Source organism: Piliocolobus tephrosceles, chromosome 3 (genome assembly GCF_002776525.5).
Source record: "Piliocolobus tephrosceles isolate RC106 chromosome 3, ASM277652v3, whole genome shotgun sequence".
NCBI classification, from domain to species: domain Eukaryota; kingdom Metazoa; phylum Chordata; class Mammalia; order Primates; family Cercopithecidae; genus Piliocolobus; species Piliocolobus tephrosceles.
This window is the reverse complement of record NC_045436.1, coordinates 102046711-102062224: the sequence shown is the minus strand read 5'-3', so window position 1 is coordinate 102062224 and position 15514 is coordinate 102046711. Positions and strand designations below refer to the sequence as shown.

Genomic DNA, 15514 nt, shown 5'->3' with positions numbered 1-15514 from the left:
TTTGCGTTTGGAAATGAAATTTGTTATTTGACCAAAGTATATAAGGTTTAAAGTTAATTTATCTTCATAAGGGAAGCATAGCATATTGAGTTCCAATAGGAAAGTAGTTTTATTTTAAATCAAAGTCTTCCTCTTGGTGGGTTCTGGAACTTAGATTTAATTACATCAGTTGGGTTTTCTAATCATTGTGTTATCCATTGGCCAGAACAAGGGGATCTTGTATCAGATGGGATAGATTGCATCCTAGCCCCAGCATGTGCCAGCTTCATGATCTTGGGCATGTCAGGTGGCTGTTTTCCTCATCCTTAGAATGTGAAGGGATAGTCAAAAGCCACCACACAGGATCGTAATATAGGCAGTGTCTGTTCTGATCACATAGTGGGCACAGCTACATGATACTATTACTTATTCAACAAAGGGGTCCTATTCAGCCTGCTTTTTTAGGATACCTACCAGTTTCTAGACAGAATATAAAGGTGAAAATGATTTGATCCTAATTCAAAAAAACTTACAGGTGAGAAAGAAGAAGCATATCCATTGAGCTTTCTGTTCTCTTGACCCAGGCTTTATTACTATGGCTGAGACTGGGTCCAAGAGATTTGGCTTCTCATGCTGTGGGGACAGAGGTGCTCACCTAGGTGTGCTGTAGTTCATCTCCTCATTCTTCACATTCAAGGGCTGATTCTTCACATATAGTACGTCCTTGGCTTCAAATATAGTGTGTGAGACAGGCGGAGGACCTTAGCCTCTTAAATTTAAAAGAAATTTGAATTCCTTTAAAATTTGTCCTTATGCCTAAAAATCCTTCACCTGTCATCAAATTGTCTTCGGCTACATGGATTTTCTGTTTGAAAAAAAATCATAATGGTATTCATGATTGCTTTTTTATATTAGCATAACTTAGTTAACAACTTGTAACTTAAAGTAGATGTCGTACATGTTTTTTAATCAAAAAACTTTAGAAAATTTTTTTTTTCTTGAGCCATTTTCTCCTCCAGTAATAGCATGCTAGTTTATGTTGAGATACCCACCTCTGGTGATACAGTAAATCATCATGCTTTCTGAAATATTTTGTGGTTACTCTTGGCTGTGCCAGCAGACACTAGTAATACACAGATCTGCTGATTCTCATGTGAGATATGTTTATTCTTTATCAAATACATTATACTCACAAATTTTTATTAAGTAAAATACTTTATGTATAAATCCCAATACATCCCAAATGAGGGAGGAGAGATTTTGTTTGACCATGCTGGTTTTATCACTTCTGAGTGTTTCTTTGGAGATAGCTTTTGCGATCTTCCTTCAGAGATCACAGTCCCTACTCCTTAGGTTCGGAACAGGTTTTATACCTGCAGGCTTATTTTGTTACTATCTACGTAATTCTCTGCAGGGAAGATTTTTAGAATCTGGGACAGCATTTTCATGGTACCTGTTTATCCTGAAGAGGAAGTGGAGCCAAAAGTCAGAACTTTCTCTAACTTTCTGCCTTACTTTAGGAGAGTATGTTCTTGGAAGTTAGATGTTTAGTAGCTAGAAGAGAAAGTTACAGAATCTCTAATCCTGTGCTCAAAACAGGAAGTGTGGTTGGATTACATGATCATTGATGTTACAAGAATTAAGGCAAATCAGTTTTATTCAAAACAAACCTAGTTACTAAGAAAGAGGTCCATTTTTTGTTTTGTTGTGGTTGGTGGCTAATATTGAATACACTTCGCCAGATATTTTTCTGGTTGTATTATACTTTACATTTATTTATTTATTTATTTATTTTTTGAGACGGAGTCTTGCTCTGTCGCCCAGGCTGGAGTGCAGTGGCTGGATCTCAGCTCACTGCAACCTCCGCCTCCCAGGTTCACGCCATTCTCCTGCCTCAGCCTCCCGAGTAGCTGGGACCACAGGCGCCGGCCACCTCGGCTGGCTAATTTTTTGTATTTTTAGTAGAGACGGGGTTTCACCGTGTTAGCCAGGAAGGTCTCGATCTCCTGACCTCGTGATCCACCCGTCTTGGCCTCCCAAAGTGCTGGGATTACAGGCTTGAGCCACTGCGCCCGGCCTTTACATTTATTTCAAAGATACTTCTTTTATCTTTTGTTTGTGTATATCCCAGCCAAGCCACCATTTAGCAATAAACCTGTTGAGTGACTGTTTCTTGTATACCATTATGTTGCTAACTGGCAAGTCCTATGACTGAAGGCTGTATTTTCTAGCCTTGAAAAAATATGAATTTAGCTGTGCACAGCGGCTCACGCCTGTAATTCCAGCAGTTTGGGAGGCTGAGGTGGGCAGACCACTTGAGCCCAGGTGCTCTAGACCAGCCTGAGCACCATAGTAAGACCTCATCTCTACAAAAACACAAAAATTAGCTGAGCATGGTGGCATGCGCCTGTAGTCCCAACTATTCGGGAGGCTGAGGCAGAAGGGTTGCTTGAGCCCAGGAGGCGGAGGTTGCAGTAAGCCAAGACCACACCTGGGTAACAGAGTGAGACCCTGTCTCAAAAAGAAATAAAAATATGAATTTAGCTTCTGTTAGATAAATATTGTGCAAAACCTGCGTTTACAAGTTGCTGACAGTTTTCATTTTATTTAGAAACTTATCCCAGTATGTTTTTAGTACATTTATGAAAGTTGTTTCTTGGCAGAGTTACCACCTCACGTAGGCGGTCATTTACAAAACAGCCAAGTTTTATTCATTTTCATTAGAAAATATAGTGATTTTTACCAGGATTTCCAAAGTAACCATGCTTGCTTTCTTCAGTGGTAGATAGTGGCTTTGCAGTAAAAATTGGTGGTAAGATTTTTGAATAGGTATTTTTGGAAATACTGAAGGATTTTAACCTCTAATAATTTGCTTTTTGGAGCATTGGTAATGCTCCAGCAGATTATTTTTTCCTTTTCAGTTTTACTTATAACATTTCCTCAAATAGCCATGTTCATAAAATTTGGGGGAAAAGGAAGAGAGGAAGCAATTACTGATTCATCCCTGTGATATTTGGGTATTTCCATGGAAGAAGGTTAAGGGTGGGGGGGTTTTTAAAATTTGGCAACACATGTACAGATTGGCAAATGTTTGCTTTTTACTATTTGGGTTCACCATAAGCCAGAATGCCTACAGATATGTTAATCCAAGTTTGAGGAAATGGATTTTTTTTTTTCCCACTGAAACAATAGCGATAAGGTTAAACATAATCTGTAGACAATTGCGTTTGTATTACTGTTCCCATTGACCAATGTTCACATAGGCAAAAAAGAATAATTTATTACATGTGAAAAATAAAGCTCACTATTAATAATGTCCTTTGGACAGAAATGTAAGGTAACTACACTGTTGGGTGATATTTGCCTTGATAGCATCATACATCTTACTGTGTATTTAATTCTAATGTTGAACTTTTTATGTGCCTGGCACTGTTCTGAGTGCTTTACAAATATTCATTCAACTTTAATTCATTTAATGGCTAATTACTCTAATTCAGTTAGAGCTTTTGGAAGAAAGTAATTGAGTGTGTTATGTATCCCCCCCATCCACCCCATTTGTTTTGTTTGCATGGACCCTGACCTCACTGATTAGGAGTGGAGGACTTTAGTCTCAGGGCTCGCAATGAATCCTTGTCTTGTGGTAGTTCTGCTTCAGTGTTTGTAACCTGTGAAAGAGTCTGTCTTGAGATGGTGAGAGGCTTGCACTTAACTGGTTTTTGTGTTATAATTATATAATTATAATTGTATTCGTACATTGTAATTGTATAATTGTAAAACTTACATTTTCAGGAAATTACAGCCTTTAATAAAAAAAGAAAACATATACATGTCCTCTCTCTCTTTTGTTTAATTAGGCATATTTTCTATTTACGTGCTAGAAAAGTTGTTAGAAATCATTTCACATTCATTCTTCTCTGTGTCCCTGCCCATTCCAGCATGCTCGAAGACGACCTTCAGCTCAGTGACAGTGAGGACAGTGACGGTGAACAAGTAAGTGTTGCACAGCCTGTAATACCAGGAGTCCTTTTAAATCCATCTAACAGATCTGAGCTGCTTGTTCTAACCTGTTTTTTGTTCTTTTCCTGTTCCTTCTTCCCCTTATTGTGAATGCCTAGACCCCAGAGAAGCCTCCCTCCTCATCTGCACCTCCAAGGTACCGTGTGGGTTTCTCCCCATCTGTACAGAATGTTTGCAATTTTTTTACCAAATGGGAAAAATAAAGCCTTATTTAGTACTTCCGCAGTTTTTTCATGGGAAGGAGCTGAAGGATCACAGTAAAAGGAAAGTACCTGTTTAATATTTTGGAAGCTTAAATCAGCCATAAGGAGGCTGTTAACCCTATAGAAGCGAGAGCCCCACACTGATCTGCATCATCAGTATAGATGTTAAAGATTTTTAAGAATTTACAGGCTGGGCGTACTAGCTCACGCCTGTAACTCCAGCACTTTGGGAGGCCGAGGTGGGCAGATCACTTGAGGTCAGGAGTTCGAGACCAGCCTGGACAACATGGTGAAACCCTGTCTCTACTAAAAATACAAATGTTAGCCAGGCATGGTGGCGCGTGCCTGTAGTCCCAGCTACTCGGGAGGTTGAGGCAGGAGAATCGCTTGAACCCAAGAGATGGAGGTTGGCAGTGAGCTGAAATCGTGCCACTGCACTCCAGCCTGGGTGACAGAGCGAGACTCTGTCTCAAAAAAGGAGTTTACAAACAAGCTTAAAATACAATTTATCATCAGTGTTAGGTAATCAATATTTGAAAAGTTAAACTGACAACCCCGGGTTTTAGTGGAGGTAACAGATTTGCTGTTTTCAGTAAAGCTCAATTATTTCCAGAACTTCTTTTTCATTATGGCTGTTTTCTTAGTTACATGAATTTTCATACTGTTTCAGCTGCTTTTCAAAATGACCAGCAGTACATTTCAGTGTGATGGGAAATGGAACAAGCCAGCCATACTTTAGGAAATGTGATGATTTAATTTTTGAAAATATGAACTGTTTGAACTACTTTTATAATATTTTCCTGTGATATGCCAGATACCTGTCTTTTATGGACAAAGTTATTTTACTCCCTTGAGATGTGCTCATCCACTCGGAGACGAGATTAGCAATAAAATCTTGTCCATTATGCAAGGGATGTTATAGTTAATGTGGAGGAAGCCCATGTAATTATGTGCACTCTTACAGATTCATAAGGTTTGCTTGATTATGTCTTATTTTGTTCAGTCATTTCTAGTGGGTTATGATGACTCATAAAACATGACAAGGTAGCCTAACTTCTAAAAGTGAAGGAAAAGGAAAAAGAAGAGACCAAGCAGGGGTACAGATTTGAGGCAGGAGCAACATTGAGAGTGTAGCCCCTTTTGCTCATCACTGGCTCATGCTCTTCAGCTGCCAGTGGACATAGGGCCACAGACTGGGTACAGCATTTCTGTGAGGAAATTATATAGTTGTATCGTGTGTGCTTTAAAATTACTTCAACTAGTGATTTTGTTATTGTTTAATACTTTTTATTCTAGTATGTTATTTACGAATCTATTTTGAAAATGTTTTAGGTGGATTTGGAATCTGTCCAGATTTTAGTTAATGACTTATTGCTTTAATTAATACCATCTAGGGTGAAGCTTTAAGATTATATATGCTTTGAAATTCTATGTGTGTCTAGCGGTGTGATCAATGTGTTTTCTCACTAACTTAGATTTATTGCCCCATTCTTAAAATTTGGAGTAGATAATCTCTCCTTTGGCTGATATTTGGGGATGATCCCTAAATCACTTTTGTAGTTCTGCCAGGAAGTGTGAATGGTTGTTTACTTTTGAGTTCATCTTGCAAAAGAACACCATTTATATTTAGTGGTCTTTGGCTACCACCCAGTTCTTGTATAGAGAATATAGGGAGATTTAACGTACTGGCTTTTCTTATAGAAATTAATTGGATTTGGTTATGTGTAGCAGAGACCAGCAAACTTAAAGGATCAGATAGTGAATATTTTAGGCTTTGTGGGCCGTATATGTCTCTGTTGCAACTGTTCAAATCTGCCATTGCAGCATAAAAGCAGACATAGTACATTAAAGAAATGGGTATGGGTGTCTTCCAATAAGACTTTTATTTAGAAAAGCAGGCAGCCAGCCTAGGCTATGGTTTACCAACCCTTCATATGAAGCACCCAGCATCTAACTTAAATTTTGGATCGCTTGAAATATTCTTCAGGAGTAAAATTTCACAGGCTTCTCATTTATGCATTTATCTGGTGAACAGTTTTCAGAGGTTTTTGCTTTTCTATTAAACTACTTTGGGCCTTTCTCAGTTGGATGATGTGATAGTTTAGCAGTGTATCTAATACCAAGACCCTTCCTTTTGAGTAGCAGAAAAATGGGCAAGGGAGAAAGAAGAAATCCACCTTGCATCGTGCCTTCTAATTTTATCTTTTGGTTGCTTTGCAGTGTTCCACAGTCCCTTCCAGAACCGGTGGCATCAGCACATTCCAGCAGTGCAGAGTCAGAAAGCACCAGTGACTCAGACAGTTCCTCAGACTCGGAGAGCGAGAGCAGTTCAAGTGACAGCGAAGAAAATGAGCCCCTAGAAACCCCAGCTCCGGAGGTACCGTGTCCCCCCTCGAGATGGCCACCTTAAATGGCAGCATTCTGCCCTTTGAAGCTAGAGTCTCTGCTGTGGGCCAGGACTGACCATGAGACTGAGTCATTCTGTGCCATAGGGCAATGCTTTCCTGCTCCTACGCTGTCTAGAGCCATCTGTTTCTATTTATTTGCTTCTTACCAAATATTTAATAAAGGAGAGCTGGGAGAGAGGTCTTCTCTCCCCTGTTGAAAATGATAGGTCTTCTCTGTCGTTGCTAGTGGTGTTTTGAAGATCAACTCATTAAGACTGTTTGCACACCATTTTCTTTTCCCTTCTTTTAAAAAGAAAACTTGGTTTCAGTAGGCTGCTATTTTAATATTAATGAGAATTCTTTTTGAAGTTTTATAAATGCATGAATTAAGGAAAGTAAAAGGAGACCGCCTGATTTAGCAAAGGGCAGGAAAGTGAACTAGAAATAAGTCATCAGGAGTTCTATTTTCGAATTACTAAAAGCCATGCATTAAATTGATGGCAAAGTGATTTTGTCAGGGTTCTGTTTCTTGCTCCCTTCTGCCCCATGTAAAACAGGGATGATGGTGTTTGCTTGTCACCCACCGTCAGGAGAATATTGTAAAGATAAACTGATAAGACTGAAAATCTTAAGCACTAAATAAATATAGAGGGTTTATGCTATTTACTGGATTGTGGAGCCCAAGAAATTGTTAGTAACAGCTAACAGGGTTGCCAAATAACCTCAAAATTTGGGTAACGTTGTAAAAATTATGGTGGGGAAAGAAATGAATGAAAAGGGAAGGCATTCTTTTCTTTTTGGTGAATTAGACCAGCCCACATCGAGAAAAATATTCCAGATATTTAATATGGAAATGCCAGGAAATGAAGCTTTCTAATTAGGAAAGCATTAAAAAGCCTTCTGTGTTTGTCTCTGTTTAGAAAGCAAAGCAGTTCCAGTGGGGCATTAACTGAATACATCTGGAGCTGATGTAGGGAGATTTAAGGGTCTTGTCTGAGGGTGAGGGAGGCTGAGAAAATAACTGGCTGTCATTTTCTGTTAGACGCGAATCTGTGTCTGGCGCGGAAAATAAGAGCTTGATATGTTTTGGAGTGGACAGACATGCATCAGTATTAACTGCACTTGAAGTGCCTTTCAGATTTAGAAACTACATTGTATGTTTCTAGGGCTCTTTGTTTCCTTATATGATACTAATTGCTATTGAAATAATTTTTCTTTGCCTCAAGGAAAAGGATACTGAATATGCTGTGCAGACAAATTGTGTGATGTTCACTGTTAACGTTTGTAAGATCTTTACTTTGTGTTTCACCTTATTCTTAAGAAAAATCTTCATGCTAGTTAGATTACTGACATCGAAAAGATAATTAAATAACATTTAATTAAAATAAAATGGAAATGGTACAGATTTGGCTGAATAATTGAAACTTGATAGAAAGTCTGGTGTTTGTAGTAATGAGACATAGATATATTTTATTGCTTGAGAAGTTACTGGAATAGAGTGAAACCTCTTAGAAGTAAAATAAATGGTCCCCTCCTGCCTTATCTTTTAAAATCGCTTTACTAAAAAGGGCTAGTATTGGTATGTATTGTAGATCCAGACTTGTGGACAGTATGTGTTATGTACTGAGGCTCATCCTCCTGGGAATATTTTATCTTTGTTTAGATTTTAAATTTTGAATTTTTCCTAAAGTATTTAACTACATCTCTTTCCTTTTACAGTAAATACCTGCATTATTATAAATCTCTGGTGTTATTTGGGGAGTAACACAAATTCCATAATAAGTTGTACATACAGATATTAATGAAAATTCTTTTTCATTAATATTCCATAATCAGTACTGTAGATTATGCAGTTTTCACTGTTTCTCACTCTTTTATGTCTTTTAATGTTTTGGGTATGTAGTAGGTGTATATATGGGTGCGTGAGATATTTTGATACAGCCGTATAATGCATAATAATCACATCAGAGTAAGTGGGGTACCCATCACCTCAAGCATTTAAAAAACGTTTTGCACTCATATTCCCCGTAGCTATGTAGTGTTACTAAAAGAATAAATCTGTATTGTGCATAGCTCAGAACTTCTTAATTCAAAATCATAATTCATTCTAAAATATACTGACTTTTGCCAATTTATTAAAACACCTAATACAAAATAATTATATCCTTTTTTTCCTATTTCCAATTTGCAGTATTTGGGTTGCACTGGCACTGGGAGGGCAGATTGGGGGTCGGGTGAGGAGAGGCAGAGAAAGAAATGAAAGTCCAGACCTTGATCCTCTAAACAAAGATAAAATGTTCCTAGGATATTTGAAAGTCTAAAACCTTGGCACTTTTATCTACTTAAACTTTATTTTTAAAAATGTTTTATTTTCATTTTTATTTATTTATTTTTATTGAGACAGAGTCTCACTCTGTCACCTAGGCTGGAGTGCAGTGGTGTGATCTCGGCTCACTGCAAGCTCTGCCTCCCGGGTTCAAGTGATTCTCCTACCTCAGCCTCCTGAGTGAGTAGCTGGGACTACAGGTACGTGCCACCACATCCGGCTAATTTTTGTATTTTTAGTAGAGATGGGGTTTCACCATGTTGGCCAGGCTGGTCTCGAACTCCTGACCTCAAGTGATCCACCCACCTCAGCCTCCCAAAGTGCTGGGATTACAGGCATGAGCCACGGCGCCCAGCCTAAAAAATATTTTAAATCAATCCCTTATGAAAACATTTTTTCCATCTCAGTACCCAAATAATATGTCAAAGAAATTGTATCCATTTCACAACTTAATATTGGGTATACAGGATTGCCCCTACCTCTTCCCCTTGTCTGGCACAACTACTCAATTTTACCCTCAAATTGGGACATAGGCCTTCCTTCAGAACTTTTTAGGACTGTAGTGGAAGAATATATTATATTTCTGTAACCAAGACATTCTTTGGGACTACTAAATGTATCTCAGTACTATGCTGTTCTGGGGGTTGGGGGGAAACCAGGTGTTATTTATACCAGGAATGACTTCCCTTTTGGGTTCGCACTTAAATCATCTTCTAAAGAGCATGCCAGGGATTGGGGTGCAGTTGTAAGTGTAGCCAGTGGGTGAGGTGTATCCATACCTTTCCTGAGGAAGGGTGTGAAGGCTTGGTGCCTGTTGTGATTGGCAAGTGATGTCTCTCACTACCTTGTCCCATCAGTTAACCACTTATGTAACCACACCCTGAAGTCTCTGTAGGAAATCATGTTTGACAAGTGGGCATTGTGTGCTAATCTTTTCTCTACTCTTAACCATTCTGCCTTCTTAGAATATTGAATACAGATTTAGATTACATGTGACAAAATGCCTGCCACTTAATAGTAGTTTCCTTCTTCCCTCCCTCTCTGCCCTTAAATTCGGATGACAGCATAGGTATACAGTTAACATAAGCGAAGGAAGCCATAAGGAAGATAATGTTATCATAAGCAGCAGTATGGGGTAAACAGAAAGAAAAAAAGGAATTATGCAATCGTCTTACTGTCCAAAGAATGTTCTTGCCTGGTTTTTTAAGTTTCTTAGTTCTGTTCCATTAGTTACACTAAACCCGAACTGTCTACCTGATCATTTTATTACCTAACCTTTTCCTGGCCAAAAAGCCTTTATGTCATAGCCACATATTTTTCATCATTAGATTTCCATGTTTTATGGAGTAGAATTATTTGGGATGTTCCACTCGGAAAAATTGTCAGCAGTCTTTCTTCCCCTTAAAACTTTTCCACCTACTGGAGTGTTCTCCTTATCTATAATCTAAGCAAATAAATCTGAAGTAGGATGTCTTTCAACTAATTTTCTGATGCATTATGTATATGACTTATTTCTACAAACCACCTCCCAGAGTGGATCTTTAAAGAAATTAGTATTTTTCTTAAGATAAGGACATAAGGACAGCGATGTGTTCTCTTTAAAATAAATGTAACTATCTGTTAGACAATAATATTTTTCTATATGATATGAAATTCATGGATATAGTAATCCACCTAGCAGAATACTCATGTATCTCATGCACCCACTATGTGCAAGATAGAGTAGTGGAACTTGGAGACACAAGAGTCTCTGTCATTCTTTTAATAAGGTGTAATAGCCGAGCTGGAGAGACGTGGTGGGATGCAACAGCAGTTAATATAGCGACAAAGGTTGAACTAACAGTTAAGATAACAAGCCAGGAACCTCAGGAACCTCTGTTTTTATGCCACGCAATTGTACATTCTCATTGCCCCTGACTGTATGCCTCCCTTTGTATCTTAGAAACATAGGTGCTATTTCAGACCAGGTTGCTTGTAATGAGAGATTTGATGTATGACTTTTTTTTTTTTTTTTTTTGAGACCGAGGTGTCACTCTATCACCCAAGTTGGAGTGCACATGGCTCCCTGCGGTCTCAATCTCCTGGGCTCGAGCAGTCCTCACCTTAGCCTTCTGAGTAGCTGGGGCCACAGGCATGTGCCACCTCTCCTGGCTAATCTTTTACTTTTTTGTATCAATGAGGTATTGCTATGTTGCCCAGGCTGGTCTTGAACTCCTGGGCTTAAAGAATTCTCCTGTGTTGGCCTTCCAAAGCTGAGATTATAGGCGTGAACCACCGTGTTGGTCCAATGTTTGACTTTTAAAGGGTTCACATGGGATTAAGTGCTTGGCTAATGTGACCCAGCTGACTTCTTATCAAGGTGTAAAAATTGCAAATCAGTATATACTACATGTGATGTGATAACTTTGTCACATGTAAATGTTTACTACATAATGTTTTTAAGTAAAAGAGAGAAATGGGCCTGTTATTCTAGTGCTTTGGAAAACTGAGGCAGGAAGATCACTTGAGGCCAGAAGTTTGAGGCTGCAGTGAGCTATTATGATGCTACTGTACTCCAGTCTGGGCAAGAGAGTGAGACCCTATCACACACAAAAAAGAGAAATCTCTTCTTGAATAAAAGTCATCTTTAGTTGAAAAATATGTCAAAACAAGGATAAAATGTGAGCCCACTAAAACTTAGTTTATTCATTAGCTGCCTTCTGCAGATACTTGATGAAATGATTTTTTACTCATTTCCTCTTGTTATTCCTTAATAGAGTAGTTCACATACCAAAATGTGTCAATTCTGTTTAAATTATACTATAATTACCATTAGAATATATTATAAAGATTTCTCAGCAGTTGGCAGTTGCCTGTTGGTTAATACTTGCTATTACCAAATTTCTAAATCCCACAAAAAAGTGACGGTTGCTTTAAGAGTTAATTGTTATAGATCTTATAACTTGAGGAGGATAACTGGAACCTAAATTCTGGTTTTGGAGGGATTCGCTCCTCTGCAGGACAGTATTGTATAAGTGGGTGACTAACACAAAAGAATGATTTGTCATCAGTCAGTTAACACTTTTATTTCTTTCCTTATTTTTAGCCTGAGCCTCCAACAACAAACAAATGGCAGCTGGACAACTGGCTGACCAAAGTCAGCCAGCCAGCTGCGCCACTGGAGGGTCCCGGCAGCACAGAGTCCCCACGGCGGCGCCCAGAGAGTAAGGGCAGCAGCGACGGTGCCACGAGTCAGGAGCGTTCTGAATCCAAAGATCCTCCCCTGAAAAGCTCCAGCAAAGCCCCCCGGGCCCCACCTGAAGCCCCCCACCCCGGAAAGAGGAGCTGTCAGAAGTCCCCGGCACAGCAGGAACCCCCACAGAGGCAAACTGTTGGAACCAAACAACCCAAAAAACCTGTCAAGGCCTCTGCCCGGGCAGATTCACGGGCCAGCCTGCAGGTGGAAAGGGAGGCGGGACTTCTTCCCTACGGCTCCAGAGACCAGACTTCCAAAGACAAGCCCAAGGTGAAGACGAAAGGACGGCCCCGGGCCGCAGCAAGCAAAGAGCCCAAGCCAGCAGTGCCCCCCTCCAGTGAGAAGAAGAAGCACAAGAGCTCCCTCCCTGCCCCCTCTAAGGCTCCCTCAGGCCCAGAACCCACGAAGGACAATGTGGGGGACAGGAGCCCTGAGCACTTTGCTCTTGTTCCCCTGACTCAGAGCCAGGGCCCGCTCCACAGTGGCAGCAGCAGCAGGACTAGTGGCTGCCGCCAAGCCGTGGTGGTCCAGGAGGACAGCCGCAAAGACAGACTCCCATTGCCTTTGAGAGACACCAAGCTGCTCTCACCGCTCAGGGACACTCCTCCCCCACAAAGCTTGATGGTGAAGATCACCCTAGACCTGCTCTCTCGGGTACCCCAGCCTCCCGGAAAGGGGAGCCGCCAGAGGAAAGCAGAGGATAAACAGCTGCCCGCAGGGAAGAAGCACAGTTCTGAGAAGAGGAGCTCAGACAGCTCAAGCAAATTGGCCAAAAAGAGAAATGTGAGTTCTGGGGAGACTGCCCTGTCTCCAGTGTGGCCTATCCTTGCTGTTGGCCTGATGGTATCTTTGATCCGCCTTTGATTTAGGCCCAGTTGAGTTGTCTCACAAGTGTTTGCTTTGATTGGCTGTAGCCTTTGTGCCTTCTCCCAGCGTTACCTGTCTGGACTTTGCTTCTCATTCTGCATATGGGCATTAACACGTGTTGTGTCCCTCCATCGGTCTTGCTAGTTTAAAAAAGGTGAGGCAGTCATTAAAAACGATAGCTTCTTTTAGGATAATGTAGCATCTAGGGCTGCCCCCACCCCCCCCCCCCCTCCTTTTTTTTAGGCAAGGTCTTGCTCTGTTGCCCAGGCTGGAGTGGTGTGATCTTGGCTCACTAAAGCCTCTGTCTCTGGGGTGGAATGATCCTCCTACGTAAGCCTTCTGAGTAGCTGGGACCACAGGGGTGCGCCACCACGCCCGGCTAGTTTTTGTATTTTTTTGTAGAGGTGGAGTTTCACCATGTTGGCCAGGCTGCTCTTGAACTCCTGAGCTCGTTATCCACCCGCCTCTGCCCAAGTGATGGGACCACAGGCATGAGACACGATGCCCAGCCTCATTTTCATTTATTCTTATAACTGGCATTTACCACCTGGCCCATTAGGTTTTGTCCATTAGGTTAGAAATTGAGATATTATATTAATTGAAATGTTAATTCATATTCTGAATTATTAAAAGAACTGCTCTGTACAAATTTTACTCTCGTAGTAGGATCTTTTATACCAATATCACATCCATATTTTAACACATGACCATACGACACCTCATTACAGTTACTAACATATGGTTAGTATCTCATTGAGTAATATAGGCTGATAATGGCACATTGCAAAGTGTTGACCACATCATTTTATTTATTATAATTTTGGAAGATTCTTTTGGATACAGAATGGACAGACAGAGTAAAAAAAAAATTGCCGCATTATTTAAGATTGTCTGTTACTTGAACGTGCTGCTATTTTAGACAGTCTCCTTTTATTTTGAATCATTGAGCTCTTGTTCTATTTGTTGCTTTTTCATGATGATGAAAGATTAGTGAGCTTTTCTCCAGTAGCATTCCCAAGCCAACTTGCCCAAGTATCAGAGACAAAGACACAAGAAGGGCCAACTTTCTCCTGCTGAGAAGGAAATAAAATTTTTAACACTCTTGTAAGTACATGAAAAACTTCTTACTCAGCTGTGGAAGTTGAGCTAAGAATAACAAAGGGAAAAAAGATTGTGAAGCCTGCTGTCATGTCTGAGATTTGACTGATGAATCCACTGGGTTAAAAATATAACCCGACTTTACCGAATAGTAAAGGGCGACTGCTTTCTTCAGAACCTCCTCGCAGCAGACTAGAGGATGTGTATTGCCACCACGTTTGCAGCAGGCAAGTTGAGTGGGATGGTATCCGTGCTAATGAGTGCTCTGTCTCAGCTAGAAGAGGGCATATTTTCATGCCAGAAACTTCTTTAAACTTTTTATATGGGATGGATTAGGGGGTATGTGTGTGTGTGTGTGTGAAAGGTACAAAACTTTATGGAGAAAATTGTGATGGACCTGGTTAGGAAAAAGATACCTGCATCTGATAACACCTGAGAAAACTTCAGGAACACACTCATGTAGCTCCCTGTCCTGGTAAATCTCTTACTTGTCTCCCAGCTGCTGTGGTCTTGTGTGGTCTCCAGTGCTGACCGTCTGCATTAGCTGGGGTGGGGACAGGTATTCACTTCTGAAAGGATTACTTACCAGGTGGAAATGTTAGAACCTGGAGGATCCCCCAGAGAGCTCAGTCTAGTTCATACCCCAGTGCAAATCTAGAAGTGTTGCTTGAGGCCCTAGAAAGGGAAACTTCCAGCTCTCTCTGTTGACTGTGGGAACTGTGCCCTCTAAAAGCCGTTCCCAGGTTTTGGCTGAGCACCTCTTGGGCAGCTCATTTATCTTTCTGTTTAGAGCATGAAGAAATAGTGATCCCTTCATCTTAATTGAGTGCATGATTTCTTCAAAAGGCTGTCGAACTGCTGAGGGATCTGACCTGGGAAACAGTCTGCCTCTTTGGTACCCTCAGTATTGATATCTGACCCACTGGTTCCAAACTCCGGCTACACATTACAGTCACCTGGGAGCCTTTAGCACTGATGATGGGAATCCCCAACCCCCACTGGTATTTAAAAAATTCCTCTGGTAATCCTAGTGCCTATCAGGGCTGGGAACCACTGAAGCAGAGCCGTACTACAGGGCCCAAGAGCGTACAAAGCTAGTTATTTGGATCCAAAATTGGTCAAGTGTGCAGTGTTTAGACATCATGATCTAGGCAAACAGAATTCCTGGCCTGAAATATGTCACTAGTTACAAACATTAGAAGCTTTCAGGTAAATAAATATAAAGAAACAGTCAACTGTATTCTTACTTCTTCTTCAGAGAATCGTGTGTCGTTTGGTTTAACTTCCTGCTGGATTCCAGGTGGGAGATGAGCGTATTAATCTCATTATTTATTGTAGAAGACAGGTTGTCCCCCCTTCCTAATGAGGGGTGCCCTGACTGCTTATTCGGGGTTCTCTGCCC

At 40.6% G+C, this 15514-nt stretch overlaps 1 protein-coding gene across 5 annotated transcripts in view; it reads left to right on the top strand.

Moving 5' to 3' along the window:
* The window catches only part of AFF1 (AF4/FMR2 family member 1), a 203713-nt gene that overhangs the window by 169352 nt on the left and 18847 nt on the right, over positions 1-15514 (top strand). For all 5 annotated transcript variants that reach the window (XM_023198100.2, XM_023198097.2, XM_023198098.3 and 2 more), the window contains 4 exons: positions 3915-3969; positions 4095-4132; positions 6420-6576; positions 11998-12930. In XM_023198100.2, the coding sequence (XP_023053868.2) occupies positions 3915-3969; positions 4095-4132; positions 6420-6576; positions 11998-12930 (1183 nt within the window). The remainder of the gene's footprint in view (positions 1-3914; positions 3970-4094; positions 4133-6419; positions 6577-11997; positions 12931-15514) is intronic.